General features: G+C 51.7%; 1 protein-coding gene across 1 annotated transcript in view; it reads left to right on the forward strand.

Moving 5' to 3' along the window:
• Positions 1 to 699: 699 nt before the first annotated feature.
• The window catches only part of RASGEF1C (RasGEF domain family member 1C), a 49,992-nt gene continuing 33,407 nt past the window's right edge, over positions 700 to 17,284 (forward strand). Inside the window, exons 1-5 of the mRNA XM_066341783.1 lie at positions 700 to 876; positions 1,042 to 1,164; positions 2,279 to 2,416; positions 11,069 to 11,269; positions 12,338 to 12,412. Of these exons, the coding sequence (XP_066197880.1) occupies positions 700 to 876; positions 1,042 to 1,164; positions 2,279 to 2,416; positions 11,069 to 11,269; positions 12,338 to 12,412 (714 nt within the window). The remainder of the gene's footprint in view (positions 877 to 1,041; positions 1,165 to 2,278; positions 2,417 to 11,068; positions 11,270 to 12,337; positions 12,413 to 17,284) is intronic.

Genomic DNA, 17,284 nt, shown 5'->3' on the forward strand with positions numbered 1-17,284 from the left:
GTCCAGAGGAATGGAAGAGTGAAATGGTGGGATGGCCTTTCTGCAGGAGAGAATAGCTGGACACGTCATTGGGGCCTAATCACAAAGAGCCTGGAGTGCCAGGTTTTGGAGGGCTGCCATTTGGCTGCACTGGAGAGAGGTCCAGCTTAAAGAGGCTCACACAATGGAGAAATCCACAAAGCACTTTCAGGCATAGCAGGACCCAGGGCCTCACACACTGGCCTTGAAAATGTGCCCACTTTCCTGGCCCCTTGTGGGAACAGGACAGACCCAAAGGTGACATTCCACCAGCTCAGGGACTGTGGTCAAAAGCACTTTCAAGTGGGACAGAAGATCTGAGGTTGCATCTGAGGCCCCAGTTCGAATCAACCTCATCTCTGATCTAGTCTTTGTGGCCAGAGGTGGAGGATATGCTGGTTGTCAGGGCCTTGCACCACACTCACCCTTCACTGGGAGCGGTGGTGGACCCTTGAAAGAGCAGTCCCTAAATGGCTTGGGTAAAAGTGGGGAGAGCTGGTTCCTGAGGAACGCTGTACTATGGCCTGGAGGTCCCTGGCAGCCCTCCCAGGAAGTGATAACGTCACCCAGGTAGGCACAGTTGTGCCTGTGGGAAGCAGGGCCTGTCCAGCCAGGGGTCCAGGATGCCAGCAAGCCCCAGCTTAGGTGTGCCCCAATTGCTTTTTGCCATTACAGGCAGACATGCCCAAGACACTGAGTGCTTCCAACATGGTCACCCCAGGCAGCCCCGGCCCACCCCCCACCGAGTCTATGGATAGTAAGCAGGTTGAGAAGCCCCTCCTGGATGGGGCTCCATCCTCAGCCTCCTTGGACACCCTAATCCAGCACCTGGTGCCCACAGCCGACTACTATCCTGAGGTAGGTGGCCCACCCAGTAGGGGACCACAATGTGCTCTCCTCCACCAGGCATGGAGCAGACAACAGGGCTGGGACGGGTCTTGGGCCTGGGGGCGGGGTGGGTTGGGAAGCACATCCCCTCCACGCCCTGGTGGACACGTGCTGCCTTTCCCCTACGTCCCCCAGAAAGCCTATATCTTCACCTTCCTGCTGAGCTCCCGCCTCTTCATCGAGCCCCAGGAGCTCCTGGCCCAGGTCTGCCACCTGTGCATCGAGCAGCAGCAGTTGGACAAGCCAGTGCTGGACAAGGTGAGCAGCAGGGCTAGCAGGGGCCTCTGAGCATGCTGCGCTGCTGCGACATGCCCTCGTGCATTAGCCCTTGGAGAAGCAGTGATTGTCCCACTCCTGCATAGGAGCTCACAGGAAGTTTCTGATTTGTCTGAGGCCCAGAGCCAGAAGGGACAGACCTGGATCTCTAACCAAGGGGCTGTTTTCCAGTACCCTGTGGGCGCCCTGAGCTCACACCAAGCCCAGACCCAGGCCTCCAAAACCCCATTAGTGGGACCCATGCTATCTGGGATGGCCCTGCAGCATCTTCTGGGCTTCCTGCCTCCAGCACACTCCATTCCACCCTTCCCTCCTCTGTGGCCCAGCTTCCTGTGGGGCCTCTGTTCCTGGCCAGATCATTCGGGCTGTGCCTATTTATTTATACATGTGTCAGAGGGGCTCTTCTGTTGCAGTGATGGAAACCCAACTGCAACTGGCCAGAGGCAAAGGGACTTGACCTGCTCGTGTAACTGCAAAGTCTCAAATATTGCTGGCTCCAGGGGTTCAAATGACCTCCTTAACACCTTCTTTCTTCCTCCTACCCTCTGCTTCGTTTCCCCTGGGCCAATTTCATTCTTGCTCAGGCAGGTCTGGCTGCATGACGACAGGCAGCTTCTGCCACTCCAGGCTCACCATCTAACCTTGTCAACCCAGTGGAAAGAGCGAGGAAGGTTTCACTAGGGTCCAAAAAAAGAAAAGTCCTGATCTCATTGGCTTAGGCCACATGAATGTCTATGAGCCAATCACTGGGCATGGTGGGCATGTGCCATGCTCCAATTGAACACAGATTTGGGCCACTCCTGAGCCCTGCCCAGAACCCCCACCCACTGGGATCGTAGGACTGGGAGACTCCAGGGACAGCTGAAATGTGTCACCACTGAGGGGGGATGGAATGCCAGACAAACATGGGAGATGGCTCCACCCCAAATGTGTGTGTCCCCCTCCGTTCCCCTGTAGCCAACCCCTACCTCCGTGTCACCTGGCACAGGAAAAGCACTGTCACAGCCCCCCCCCATAGGGCAGAGAGTGGCTAAGGCAGTGGATGTGGTCCCAGCACCCCTCACCGGGCACGGGTGCCCTTCCCCTTGCCTTGCAGGCACAGGTCCGGAAGTTTGGCCCCAAACTGCTCCAGTTGTTGGCGGAGTGGACGGAGACCTTCCCACGGGACTTCCAGGAGGAGTCGACCATCAGGCACGTGAAGGACGTGGTGGGCCGCATCGCCTCCTGTGATGAGGTGGGCAGCCTGGGAGCCCTTCACCCTGCCTGCATCCTCACACCGGGACCTGAACCTGTTCCCACGCTGTCCCCAGGACCCTGTCTCCCACCTGCTCACTATGGCCCCTGAACTTCAGCCCCACTCTGCCCCTCAGGCCCTGCAGAGAAACCTAGCCTCCTACTCCAGAACTGGTCTTTATCCTCTCACCTGCCTGGTTCTCATCATTGTCATTAGATGGCAAGGAAGGAAAGGCCCACTCACAGACTCTGTGGGTGCGTCTTCAGGCTGTTGGTCTGTGACCCGTTAGGTCCGCTTGGCAGGGGGCCTTGTGGGTCAGAAGCCCACCCTCCTGCCTCTGCAGCACACCAGGACTGGCTGGCAGTCAGTGCTCCTGTTACAGGGAAGGAGATGACTGAGACCTTCATTCTTATATTCTTGAGAGAAAGAATTCAATCAAGAGACAGTGCAGCAAGTAAAGGAAGAATTTACTGGCTGTACAGGAAGAAAGTCAGAGAAAAGGGGGCCTTGGAGACAGGTTCAGCAGGTTAACCCAGGAAGAGCTGCCGCCGCCCACTGCTGCCCTGATTGCAAGTCTCACTGGTTTCCTTAGAACTTAGGAGAGAGAGACGGACAAGGAATACGAGCCTGGGAAAGACGAAAGGGATGAGGGGGAGGGAAAGGCTCAGATGTGCTCCCAGAAAGGAGAATGAGCTGGGACCTCCATCCTAGTGGTTTTATGGGTGTGGGTTTTAGGGGCCAAGGGGAGGATTTCAATAGAATATTCATCAGCTTTCTAGGTGTGTTCTTTTAGGATCATGCTCTTCATTGCTTGGTTGGTGCCAAGGGGGTTATTAGTCAATACAGCTGCTCCTGAGGTCTGTTTTGCTGCTCTTCTGGGCCTGGAGCTGAAACACAACTGAGGCCTAGATATTATCTCTAGGGCTTAATATACTGCTTACAAAAATTAGGGCATACTTCAAAATGAATATGAAGTGATTAAAAAAAGAAGCATTTGATTTTTTTTTCTTTCATTTTTCTGAAGCTGGAAACAGGGAGAGACAGTCAGACAGACTCCCGCATGCGCCCGACCGGGATCCACCCGGCACGCCCACCATGGGGCGACGCTCTGCCCACCAGGGGGCGATGCTCTGCCCATCCTGGGCGTCGCCATGTTGCGACCAGAGCCACTCTAGCGCCTGGGGCAGAGGCCACAGAGCCATCCCCAGCGCCCAGGCCATCTTTGCTCCGATGGAGCCTTGGCTGCGGGAGGGGAAGAGAGAGACAGAGAGGAAAGCGCGGCGGAGGGGTGGAGAAGCAAATGGGCGCTTCTCCTGTGTGCCCTGGCTGGGAATCGAACCCGGGTCCTCCGCACGCTAGGCCGACGCTCTACTGCTGAGCTAACCGGCCAGGGCCTGATTTTTTTTTTATTAAACATCAGAAAAGCAAACAACGAGTCAAAGAAAGTTGTTTGGTTATGCAAATAAGATGCAAAACCAACTTTTATTTTATTAGTGAAAGTGCACTATACAGAAGGCTGAAAGTACTGGAGTGTGTACACATTCCCTGATCCCCTGATTTCTGTGAGCAGTGTACTTAAGGGCTAGTCTCCAGCTTTCTTGTTTCTAAGGGGGGCTAAAACCACATGACCAGTGGTATGCCAGGGAAGGAAATGTCAGGGGAGGACCTGAATTCCATGACTAGCAATATGAAACCAGGGGGTCTAAACCACGTAACCAGCTAAGAGAGGAACAGTTACCCTGGAGGGGTGGGGGGCGAGGTCCTTGTTTTCCCAGTTTTGCCCATTGCTAGGCACCCAGGGCTTTTCGCCAGGTGGCCTCCCGTGCCTGGCCTATAGAGCTTGCTCTGCTCGTGTCTGTCTAACTACTGCCTCCCACACTCCTGGACAAGGACCTGCCAGCCAGGGAGGAAAGGGGCTCTGCAGGATGAACCATACTAACAACAGTGGTGAGAATAACAGACACATGCTGTCTGGGCAGATTCTTCTGGGGTCCTCTGAGCCTCTGCAGGTACATTGTAAATCCTGTAGGGTGGGGACAGAGGAGGAGAGAAGGCCCCCCTGTGGCTCACACCACACCTCAGAGTAAACTCGGCCCTTGCACTCCAGGGTCTTGGGAGACAGCCGTGTACTGGGTATCAGGTGCCTCTGCACCTCATGCCCTGCCCAGTTCTCCCAGCTGTGTTACTCCGGGAAGACACTTAAAGATCTCTAAGCCTCACTTTTATTATAGGTGACAAGAGGTCAAAAATCCTTCAGGATTATGGTGGAAAGAGAGAGAAGGGGAAGGGTCTCCTGGCACATTTAGAAGGGACAGGTTTATCAGCATCTGAAGAACTGCTCTGTGGCCAGCACTGACATTGCTTTATCTGGAAGGAGAGAACATTAGGGCTAGTACACACCGGTTGCCCTGGGAAGAGACTAACCATGGCAAGCTGGTAGCTGGTGATATGCCCCAAAGTGAGCTAGACAAGGCAGGGGCAACTGCATGTGAAGCAAAGGAAAACTGCTAAGGCAGGCTGGGCAATGGGATCCCTAAAGCCCAAGGCTCAGAGAGGGAGGCCCTGCCCTGGGGTCACTTCACAAAGCAGACAAGTTATTTAGCTGTTGTTCTAAGCACTTTGTGAGATGAGGGTCACCCTCTGGTCCATCTGGGAGTCTTTATGCTTGGTTAGAATGCAGCAGGGAACAGGGGCTGGGAATACTCGATGATTGGATTAGTCAGGAGGTGTAGAAGCAAGGAGAGGAGATGCTGGCTAGCTGGCAGGAGAAATAGATGGCTACTTTTCCTGACCAATGGTGACACAGTGGATAGAATGTCAACCTGGGGTGCTGAGGTCCCAGGATTGAAACCCTAAGGTCACCAACTTGAGCACAGGTTCATCCACCTTGAGCACAGGTTCACCAGCTTGAGCACGGGTTGCTGGCTTGAACATGGGATCATCAACATGATCCTATGGTCGCTAGCTTGAGCCCAAAGGTTGCTGGCTTGAAGTCCAAGGTCGCTGGCTTAAGCCAGGGGTCACTGGCTTTGCTTGAGCCCCTCCCCCCACCCCGGTCAAGACACATATGAGAAACAAACAATGAATAACTCAAGTGCCAGAACTAAGAGTTGATGCTCTCATCTCTCTCCCTTCCTTCTCCCACTCCCTCTCTCTAAAAAAAAAGGCTACTTTGATGGATGGGTGGAGGAAGACAGATGTTTAAATAGATAGATGGGTGGGGAGATTGATGTATAGGTGGGTGGGTGGGGATGGATAAATAGATGGATGGGAGGGTGTGTGGATGGGTAGATGAGTATGTGGGGGTTGGGGTGGGGGACATGAGTGAATGGGTATTTGTGGGGGGAAGTAGGTAGAAGGGTGAGTAGGTAGATGTCAGAGAGGAGGGAGGAAAGATAGACAAGTGAGTTGATGGACCTATGGGCAGGTAACTATGAAAAGGGCAGTGGACAATAGCAGATGGGTGGGAAAGAGATGGTGCAGGGATGATGGGTGGGTGGGTGGGTGGATGGATGGATGGATGGATGGATATGAATGGATGGATGGAGTAGAAGGTATGTAAGGGGATGAGAGGTATATCAGTCTCTTGCTTCTTCTCCCTCCCCCCAGGAGGCCTTTAGCAGTGGTGAGGTCTAAGCTATCGGGCCCACCCCTGCCACTGGTGCAGCCATTTCATGGCAGGCCCTGTGTTCTGGCTACAGTGATGGCGGATGGGTGTCAGTCCTGGGCTCGTTTCCTTAAGAAGCCATGCCTCCTCACTGGTCCCCCAGAGAACCTTCAGGGCTGTGCTGAGAAATCTCTTCTAACCCCCTGGTGGAAAGAAGATACAACAGAGATCTATGAATGGGCTGTTGGGAGCGGTTATCCACCAGGTGTGGGTTTTGGAGCAGAAATAACTCATTCAGGACATTTTTCATCCCTTCCCTTGGAATCCAATTAAGTGTGCTGAGCAGGGGGAGTTGGAACCAGCTGCCCACCCCACTCAGCCTCAAAGTGTCTTCCTGATCCCCAGGTTGTCCACCCACAGAAAGTCCTGCTCCAACAGGAGCTCCTCCAGGTGCTGGTCCCCACGCTCTTGTTGTTGCAAGGGACTTTGGGCTGCTTCCCTTCCAGCACAGGCAGGGACTGACCTTAGAGGGAGCAGGTGAGCTCTGCTCCTCCCTTGATGAGGATGGGCCCTGGGGACTCAGAGGAAGGGATCTGCATCAGACCCCCTGAGCCCAGGTACAGGTTTGGGAACCACAGCTGTGTGACCTCGGGCAAGATGCCTGCCCTCTCTGAGCTTCAGTGCTTCATCAGTAAACCAGAGATAATAACTGTTCCCACCACACCGGCAAAGTCCCGGAAGTCACATGTGCTCTTAGTTCAGCACTTGGTGAATGTGAGCTCTGATGAGGAACAAATTCTTTCCAAAACTCAGGCATATGGGGATTATTTTTAACTTTTGGAACTTTTCTTAGGAAACATTTCAAACAGAAAACAGTAACTATGAAATCCTGTGCACTCAGCACGGAGCTTCAACAATTACATTTCGCCAAATTTATATCTTTTGTCCGCTCACACACTTCCCCTGCCAGATTATTTTTAAACAAATCATAGATATATTTTTTGCTCCAAAATTATTTCAGTATTATCTTGTCTACATGGGGATCGAATCAAATGGTATAAAGTGCCATGTCCAAGGCAGTGAGGTGTGTTTTCATAGCTGTGTGTCTTTGGGCAAGTTACTTAACTTCTCTGAGTCTTAAATTTTTTCTGTAAGAGATGGTGATGATTCCTCCCTCCCAGGACTGGAAGGATAACAAGGACCTTGGGGCCTGTGGGCTTCCCCTCATAGCATGCAAGAAAGGCGACACCTTTCTCTTCCATCCCTTACCCTTTCCCTGGATTCTGGTCCTCACTGGACTCCCACTACCTCTTAGCAGCTGGGAACAAAAGGCCACTCTTCATGACTGGGCTCTGGGAATTCTCATGGAAGCCTTCCCAGCACCTGATCACTGCTTCAAGATGCCTGCTCTGGGCCACTCTATGCTGGCCTGGGGCCTAGGGGAGTGTCATGGCCAGCCCTCCCTGAAAGGGAATCACAGTATGCTTTGGCTCAAGGAGGACAATGCTAAAGGTGAGGGAGAAAGAGTGGGGGAACCCAGGGAAGGCCCAGAGGTTGCAGCCATAAGCAGGGAGACAGCACAGGAGAATAGTAGTGCCCTGGCCACACCCACCGGGCCTGTGCAGCAGAGGCCGACATAAAGACAGCCTTGCTGGAGACTGACCTTACTCTCCCACAGGCTCCCACGAGTGTCTCGGTGGGCTCTGCTGTCCCACTGCTCTGCTCAGTCACGAATGCTGAGGGCACAGGTGGCAGAAAGCTGACCGAGAGAGCAAGCTGGTGGTGGGCACCTAGCTCCTCCCTGAGAAGGGGAGAGGGTGTTCAGCCCACTGGACACTGGCCCTGGGACAGATCAGGGGGCGGTTTTCAAGAACTTCAGAGAACAGAGCCCCGCTGTCTAGCCAGAGACAGGGTCTCTAACCACAAAACACCTAGCCCAAGAGAGGCTGTCCTGGAGGCAGCTGGGAAGCCACAGCAGCACCCTCGGACGCCCTCTGTACTTGAACCCACTGTGTGCCTGCAGCAGATGGCTATGGGGATAGCTGGGGAGAACTGTTAGGCCTGCAGGTGAGCTGTGAGGCGTGTGCTGCACCACGCCAGGCACAGCCTGGGCCTCCAAAATACGGGCTCCTGCCAGGGACAAGGAACACCTCATCATCCCAGGGGGTAGGGTCTCTGCGTGGCCCAGGTGTACCTTGGAGCTCTCCTAGTCTCCATCCACAAAGGTGTAGAAATCAACAAGAAAACTAAAGGAGATCAAAGAGAAGGGAAATCCCCTTCTCACCTGCAGAGGGGGAGCTGAAGATCTGGGGAAGAAACAACCAATAAGCTTAGTGTTAACACCGCTGGAAAAATTCTCAATGAATTAGCACACGGGAAATGATAACTACTTGGAATGAATATTGGTTCAATAGAAAGCAAGTCCTGTGAAATTATCTGCATATTTTTAAGCAGGATAAGTATGTGGTCCTATCAAACTAGAGCACAGGTGTGCTGCAGTCTTGACTTCTGGAGAGGTTGGCTGGCCATGTTCATCCATCAGGAAATGTGTGTGGGTCCCTCCAGCGAGCCAGGCACTGCCCTTCATGCTGGGGTGAGCAACATGGCCGGTGTGGTATGCAGGGCACAGTGAGGAAAGGCAAGGGAGCACAGTCCCGAGCAAGCCGTGGGCAGGGGTTGTGAAGGGAGCGCACTGAAGCCCATCAGCCAGAGGACAAGAAGGATGTGCCAGGAGGGAGAAGGCTGCACAGGCCCTGCTTGGGGCATGAGGTAGGGTGGGAAAGGGGGAAGGGACAGAGGAGTGGCCTGTATCTGAAGCACAGGCAAGGGGAGTAAGAGACGCATGGAGGTCATCAAGCAAGGCTTGAGCTGACCTCAGGGTCTCCAAGCCATGCAGGGCTTTTGTGTCGGTGAGAGTGTAGACATTTTAAGGAAGGAGGTGCAGGGGTCAGATGTGCATATTGAGCAGACTGCTGGCAGCAGAGCGGAGTGGAGAGAGGCCGGCGTCAATGCAGGGGGCCCACTGAGGAGGACACTGCAGCCACAGGGAGATTACCACAGCCTGGACCAGTGACCGGGAGGAAGGCGAAGTATGGAAAGGGAAGAAAGCGAAATCAAGGGGGTTGGTGATGTGCTGGACAGGGTTGGCTCTGGAGGATGGCTGCACACCTGAGTGCCTGGCCAGTGGTCCATTCACTGAAACAGAAGGGGCAGGTATGGTGAGGACACCGTGACTTCTGCCTGCACATATTGAACTGAGGTGGCCCCTTGGCCATGTGGCAGTCAGAGGAGAAGCTGCACGTGTATACAGGAACACTAAATGATACCCTAGACCTGACCCTGGCCCAGCCACCAGGAGTGAAGTGCAAAACGAAGGGAAGAGAGGGCCAGAGGGAGACAAAGGAACCCGAGCACCCAGTCTGGTGCCAGAGAAGCCTGCAGGCACCCCGAGGGGGCGTCACCGCAGTGGAGGCGACACGCCCAAGGCAGGCGCAACTTGAGAAATGGCCCCTGTCTTTCATGTCAAGGGGTCCCGAGGTGACAGCAAGAGTTAGTCCACTAGTTGGCAGAAGTGGAGCCAGTTGGGGGAGTGGAAGTGTGAGTCAGAGGTGAGGGAACTTTAAGGCCCCAAAGATAACCAGCTGAGTGGAGAAGATGGGGCCAGTGGAGGTGCCAGGGCTCACAGGTGAGGGATTGTGTCAGCCAGGGCTGGCCAGGGCTGGACCCACTCACCATCTTCCTGGCACTCAGATGACAACCTGGGAGGCAGCAGACTGACCATACTTTTGGATACAGCAGAGCTGAGAGGGGCGACAGTGTACCCACACACTGTCCTGCTATAGTAGATGCCTTCTGGGATTGTCCCCCATGGTCAGGGAGTTAGGGTGCAAGTTAAGCAGCCTCTTGCCCTGTTCCCTATATCCAGAGGGCCTTGCTACAGGCACCTAGGGCCACTTCACATCTAGGCACATCCATCAGAGGTTGGCAGACACCATATCTGTCACCAGAGCTCTCAGCACCAACAATGCTGGGCCTCAGTGTCCCTCTTGAACCCCATCAGAGACTTGTGGAGCAGTCCAGGCCCCAGCACACGTGGCCCAGCAAGCCAGATGCCCCACCTGGGTTTGTGTATGCCAAAACAGCGTGACAAAAACGCACTTGATCTGAAATTACCTGGCAGTATCTACCATTCACCAGCACTGTCCTCCTAGGCCTCTGGGCCAGGCCCTGCCCACGCACACTGCCTGTCTACCTGACCCTTCAGTGCCGCCAAGAGGCCAGGTCCTGGCTCCCAACACTACTCCCTCTCAGCTCCTTGGCTGGTGATTGAGTCCACCTCTGGGGGTTGACGAGCTCAAGGGCTCTTTTTGTAGGTTACTGACCATACCCTTGGGAACGTGTGAACATCTCAATAAACTTAGCCAACTCAATGGTGACTTCCTTGGACATAAGATTCTCAGAGGGGGAAATTATCAATTTCCCCTTGGGTGGGAAGGTAGGTGCCCCTTGAGTGTGGGGCCATGGCTTTTCGTCCCTGCACCTAGCCCAGGGTGGCCCAAAGAGGAACCCATCTACCAAAGCTGCTCAGTGAGGGACTCCGCTGATAAAGTAACTGGTGGTCAAGTGCCCACGGTGTGCCTGGAGCCAGCCTGGCTCTGAAGACCAAGCTGAGCAAAAGGCCAGCTGCCCAGGGCAGGGCCCACTCCACACCTCCCTCCCCTGCCCCTCCTCTGCTCCCTGGCACTGTCCAGCCCACGTTCCCCACTGCCCAGACAATGCGGGCAGCTCTGGACCCATGCCCCTTTCTGATGTGTGCTCTTCTCAACTTCCACTGGTAACCCTGAAACCTTCTCCTCCACTGGCCTTGACTGTGGCCCCAGCCCCAAGCTGCCCTGAGTTGGGTCCTGCTTCAGGGTGGGGCAGGTTTGGACACGCCTAGAAACATCCCATCCCTGCCAGCCAGGGCCTTCCTGCCTCAGACGTTAGAGAGGTAGAGATGGGTGTTCAGGCCTAAGTGCCCTCTCCCCACCCCCCACCCCCACCAGGCATACAGAAGGAGGATGCACCAGCTCCTGCAGGCTCTGCACCAGAAGCTTGAAGCGCTGGGCCAGGGGCCGGACAGCCTGCTGGGTGCCGACAAGCCCCTCTCCTATAAGACCAAGCCATCGGCCTCCATCCACAGGGAGCTCCTTGGTGTCTGCTGTGACCCCTACATGCTGGCCCAGCAGCTGACCCACGTGGAGCTGGTGAGCAAGCCCATGACACCCACAGCCTAGACCTAGAGCCAGGAACAACAGAGAACTACTGGCCACCCCTCAACCCCCATCTGGCCCCTGGCCTTGTCTCAGCATAACTCAGGGCCTGAGCCCACCAGAGCAGAGCCAGCCAGGCATCTCCAGAGGTCCCTGGCTCTGGAGCAGTCTCACCAGTCCTGGAGGGAGAACGAGAGCCCTGCCCAATTTTGAGGCAGCATGAGAGTCCAGGCCTGGGAACTGGGTTCAGATCCTGGCTCTGATACCACCTGCTGTGTGATCCTCCCACAATGAGTGCCTTCTCTGCCTGAGCCTCAGTTTCCCTATCCAGAACTCGCAGACACAACTCGTCCACCCCAGCTTTTCCCAAGGAGCCCAGACAGGCCTTCCTGCTGATGAAGGGAATGCCTCAGCTGAGCCCCTAGCATGTTGGATTCCTGGTAAATGCAGAGGCCAAGGGGCCCGCCCCAGAGAGAGGGGAGACTGGGGAGTGGGCGTCTTTCCTGTTAAACCTCCACCGTGGATGGGCTCGTTGCTGGTCTCCAGGCACTATACTCAGCACTTACATGCATTCTCTCATTCCATCTTCCCATCACCCTATTATTATTCCCTTCTCACAAATGAGGAGACTACGGCCCCGAGAGGTTAAGTGATATGCCAGAAGTCACACAGCAGAAGGGACAGAGCCAAGATTCAATTCTGACCCAAATTCTTAACTACCAGGACTCCTCTGGAGAAAATGGGTCATCAGTTACCGGATTTCAAACCTGGTTTTCCAGGATATCACATCTCACAAGCACTCCCTGTGAGGACATTGCTCCTGACCCCCCATGAACTGAGGCAGACCCTGGGCATGGGAAAGGAGGTCTGCCTCCTTCAGGGATGGTGCTGAGCTATGACAACCCACACCAGGGTTGCGGAACCCCAGTGAGAAGGGCAGGAGCCCAGAGATTTTCCGGGGGTGGGCTGGGAGGCAGCAGAGGGAAGGAACACCGTCAGACTCCCAGCTGACACCCTTTTCTCCATAACATTTTCCAACTTCTCTTCTCTCTCTTGGTGCAGGCACGGCTGCGATACATTGGGCCCGAGGAGTTTGTCCAGGCTTTTGTGAACAAGGACCCTCTGGCCAGCATAAAGGTAGAAGGCCCTTGGCTAGCTGTCCCTTCAGTAACCCACTGACTCCTCTGGAGGATCCCTCGAGCATCAGCTGGGCCAGCTTCCTAGGGACCCAGAGGAGATGATGGGCTTAGCAGGGGTCCCCAAACTACGGCCCGTGGGCCGCATGCGGCCCTCTGAGGCCATTTATCCGGCCCCCACCGCACTTCCAGAAGGGACACCTCTTTCATTGGTGGTCAGTGAGAGGAGCACATTGACCATCTCATTAGCCAAAGGCAGGCCCATAGTTCCCATTGAAATACTGGTCAGTTTGATTTAAATTTACTTGTTCTTTATTTTAAATATTGTACTTGTTCCCATTTTGTTTTTTTACTTTAAAATAAGATATGTGCAGTGTGCATAGGGATTTGTTTATAGTGTTTTTTTTTATAGTCCGCTCCTCCAACGGTCTGAGGGACAGTGAACTGGCCCCCTGTGTAAAAAGTTTGGGGACCCCTGGCTTAGAGGGACGTGCCCACTCCACCCACGCCCTCCAACCCGAGGACGTCAGACAGCGACAGCCCTGAGTCCCCCAATAGCCTGAGAGGGTGGGATGTGCGCGGCCAGGTCACTCACACAGCGAGAGCAGAGGGGCGGGTAGCCGAGGCTCTGGGTGGGGAAGGGCGATAGAGGGCACCCAGACATCCCCCACCCTACTCCGGGACTCCCCGTGCCATCCAGGTCCGTTTCGGTGGACGCGGGTGCCCTCCAGCGGTCACTCGGGGAAGCGCGGGCTGGTGCATAGTGTCCAGGGAAGGTCAGGGCGCTCTCTTCGCTCTGAGGGCAGAGTGGCTCCTGAGCAGAGGCGTATGAAGGTCGGCTGAGACCCCAGGCGCAGGAGAAAATATTGGGCCCCTTACATTAGAAGAAGATGTATAGTTGGGGGTTTGCAGGACCCTTCAGAAGTCAGGGCCCAGAACACGCGCCCAGAGCGCCCGTCGTTAAAATCCGCCTCTACCCCTGAGCCAAGCAAGTACTCAGGTCACTGTCCATAGATCTATTTGAGAGCCTGCCCCTCCCAACTCAGAGCCAACCTGGTTCTTATAAACGGGGCCAATGCCAATCAGAACTGAAAATATTGTGTCTTCTGCAAACTAAAAACACAGTTATGTTTCACCTCTCACACTAGCAAAGGTTAAACGTTGTACTTGTGTAGGGAAGGGAACACGCTTATACGGGGTTGAGGGAGAAATTTGCACAGCCACTTTGGAGGGCAGAGTGTCAATAGCATTAACACTTGAAATGTACATCCTGGACCCCAACTTTTGCATCTAATAATTTATCCTACAGATGTACACACCCATGCACACAAAGATGTATGTACAAAGATTTGAGGAAACAGTGGGTTGTTTTTGTTTTTGTTTTAAGTGAGAGGATGGGAGATAGTGAGACAGACTCCTGCATGTGCCCTGACTGGGATCCACCTGGCAACCCCTGTCTGAGGCAGATGCTAAATCAACTAAGCTATTTTTAGCACCTGAGTCTGACACCCTGGGACCAACTGAGCTATCCTCAGTGCCTGGGGCCAACATTCAAACAAATTGAGCCACTGCCTGTAGGAGGTAAAGAGGGAGAGAGTGGGGAAAGGGAGACAGAGAGAAGCAGATGGTCACTTCTGCTGTGTAACCTGACTGAAAATCCAACCTGGGACATCAGCATGCTGGGCCAATGCTCTATCTCAGGGGTGAGGAACCTATGGCTTGCGAGCCAGATGTGGCTCTTTTGATGGCTGCATCTGGCTCACAGACAAATCTTTAATAAAAAAAATAATAATGTTAAAAATATAAAACATTCTCATGTATTACAATCCATTCATTTCCTACTGCTCATGTTCATGGTTGTGGGTGGCTGGAGCCAATCACAGCTGTCCTCCGGGACAACACCAAAGTTTTATTGGATAATGCATAATGTAAAAGGGTCGTATGGCTCTCACGGAATCACATTTTAAAATATGTGGCGTTCATGGCTCTCTCAGCCAAAAAGGTTCCTGACCCCCTGCTCTATCTACTGAGCCAACCAGCCAGGGCAGGGAAACAGTGTTTAATATGCCCAAAGGCTGGATACAAACTACTTTATCATCCATAGGGACTGAATTGAAAATTTTAATACAGCTATACATAGAATGTTATGCAACTATTAAAAAGAATAAAAATGAGCCTGACCAGGTGGTGGGGTATGGGACCTCAGCTCAAAACCCCAAGGTCGCTGGCTCAAGCATGGACTCATCTGTCTTGAGCTTGGAATCATGGAAATGATCCCATGGTCACTGGTTTGAGCCCAAAGGTCACTGGCTTGAGCAAGGGGGTCGCTGGCTTGAGCAAGGGGTCACTGGCTCGGCTTCAGCCCCCAGTCAAGGCACGTATGAGAAAGCAATCAATAACTAAGGTGGCACAACTACAAGTTGATGCTTCTCATCTTTCTCCCTTCCTCTGTCTCTCTCTCTTTCTTGCTTAAAAAAAAAAAAGTGACCATAAGTATGGAACAATCACAATAATCCCCAAGATGCATTATTAAGAGAGTAAAGTAGATTGAAGATCAGTGACAAAAAAAATATGTGGCCATTTGTAACAACGACAAAAGAGAGGGTGTGTGATATACAGCTGCTAATACAAGCAGGGCTGTGTAGACAATCTCAGGAATACTGTGACTGCAGGGGTCCCAGCACCAGGCTGGAGCAGGTGTGAGGAGCAGCCTTGGCACCCTTAGCTGGTTGTTTTTCTGTTTTGTTTTGTTTTAGGTTTGAGCCATTTCCAGTCACTAGTGATTTATTGTGAAAGTATCTCAAGGATGCACATGACATTTATTTACCTGCTCTACTGTAGATAAGCATTTGTATTGTTTCTGGCATTTTGCCCTTATGGATATTGCTGCTATGAGCAGTCTTACACGTTCCTGTGTACATCAGTGCAAATTTTTCTAGGGCATCATTTCTTAAATGTTTTGTTCTTATGACACCATTCCACTTTTAAAAATTATGGAGGACTGGTATGTTGATTTTATTTATTGATATTTACCATTAAAATGGCTATCATATTAGCCATTAAAACTGACAACTTTTTAACATATTTATTTATTCAATAATAAATCCCATTACATGTTAACATAGTAACACATTTTATGAAAAATAACTGTATTCTCCAAAATAAAAAAAGAGTGACATTGTTTTACAGTATTTTTACAAATCTCTTTAATGACTGATTTAGAAGACACCTAGATTCGCTTATCTGCTTCTTCATTCAATCTCTTGACATACATTATTGCTGAAAAATCCAGCCTCCAAAAAGTATGCCGTTGGGAAAGGGTGGAGTATTTTACAGCCTTTTCAGATAATTGTGAATGTCCTTCTTTGATGCTACATTGCAACTTGGCGAGGGGGAGTTTTTAAAGATGAACTGCAATGTACAATATGATAATATATCAGGGGACTTTCTGAACTCTATTACATTAAAACCCATTGATCCATCATGCATCTTGAATAGCTCTTTTTTGTCCGTGCATGATTTTGTAACATTATACATTGGTTATCTGGAAAATACCGCTTCACTGAGTCAAGCAGATCATTAAAATGTTGGCGCATGTTATGATATAGTATTTTAAAATCACATTCATTAATAATATTGGTCTCATTAAAAGATTTTAAAAGTCTTCATATATTGGGAAGCCACCAAGCTCCCAGAAGGGGACGCATATTTTACAAGTTCCCAATTTTCTCTTGAAAACTTAAATTTTATCAATGGTGACAAACCCTGTCAATTGTTCTCTGAAGAGACAGGCTCATTTTGTTCATTTTTAAGACGGCCTCAGCCAAAGACTGAAGTCTGAATATCCATACGGGGTCCGTCCCTGTTTCAAGTATAAACGGTGTTGCCTGAGAAAAGCGGCCAGCTCACAAGGCAGCGAGCCGTGCTTCTCCTCAAGACCGCATCAGACTTGTGTATGCAGCATGGTGCCTGTACGCGCTTCCATTTCGCGCGAGACCTTAAAAAAGATGTACACTCGAGGGTCAAAATTCAATAGAAGTCTTTAAAGTTTTGTCTCCTCAAGAACATTCTTAAGTCACATTTGTGTTCTTTCTTTTACTGTGTGTTCAGTAGGGAAGCATGCAATGACCACTTGAACAGTTTGAAGCCTTTGCCTCCGTCTGGGCTAAGGTGGCAGCAATTTCTCCCCATCCTTCTTTTACACATCACTGCAGTGGCAACAATGAAAAGGCAGTAACTCTGAAGACAGTTTTGCCCTTGTGGACCTCACAACACTCTGAGAACTATTGCTCTAAGACATATACCTAGGAGGGAATTACTGGGTCTGTCACAGGGTGGATACATGGTTCATCCACACTGCCGGGGAGTTATTCTTGCTCTGCGTGCTCATTGATACTTGAAATTGTCAGACTTCTTCATTTTTGTCAAACTGTTCAATGGGCCATCTTTTCATGGGTTTAGGACACTTTTGTTTTCTCTCCTGTGAAATACTTAGCCCTAACTTTCATCCAGTTTTTTATTGGTAATTTGTCTTTTTCTCAAGAACTTTTAAGAATTTTTATGCTAGATAATTGTCCTTTGTCAGTTAGATGTACTGTAAATTCTCCTCTCCTAGTTGATGGCTTTGCTTTTCATTCTCATTATTATGTCTTTTGATCAGCTGTGTTCCTAATTTAAACCTCGTGAAATTTACTAAACTTTTCCTTTATGGCTTTTTTTTTGGGGGGGGGGGGTTCTTCAGATATATACCCAGAAGTGCAATTTCTGGGTCATAGGCAGTTCCATTTTTAATTTTGAGGAATCTCCATACTGTTTTCCACAGCGGCTGCGAGTCTGCATTCCCACCAGCAGTGCAGGAGGGTTCCCTTTTCTC

Source organism: Saccopteryx leptura, chromosome 6 (genome assembly GCF_036850995.1).
Source record: "Saccopteryx leptura isolate mSacLep1 chromosome 6, mSacLep1_pri_phased_curated, whole genome shotgun sequence".
Taxonomy (NCBI): domain Eukaryota; kingdom Metazoa; phylum Chordata; class Mammalia; order Chiroptera; family Emballonuridae; genus Saccopteryx; species Saccopteryx leptura.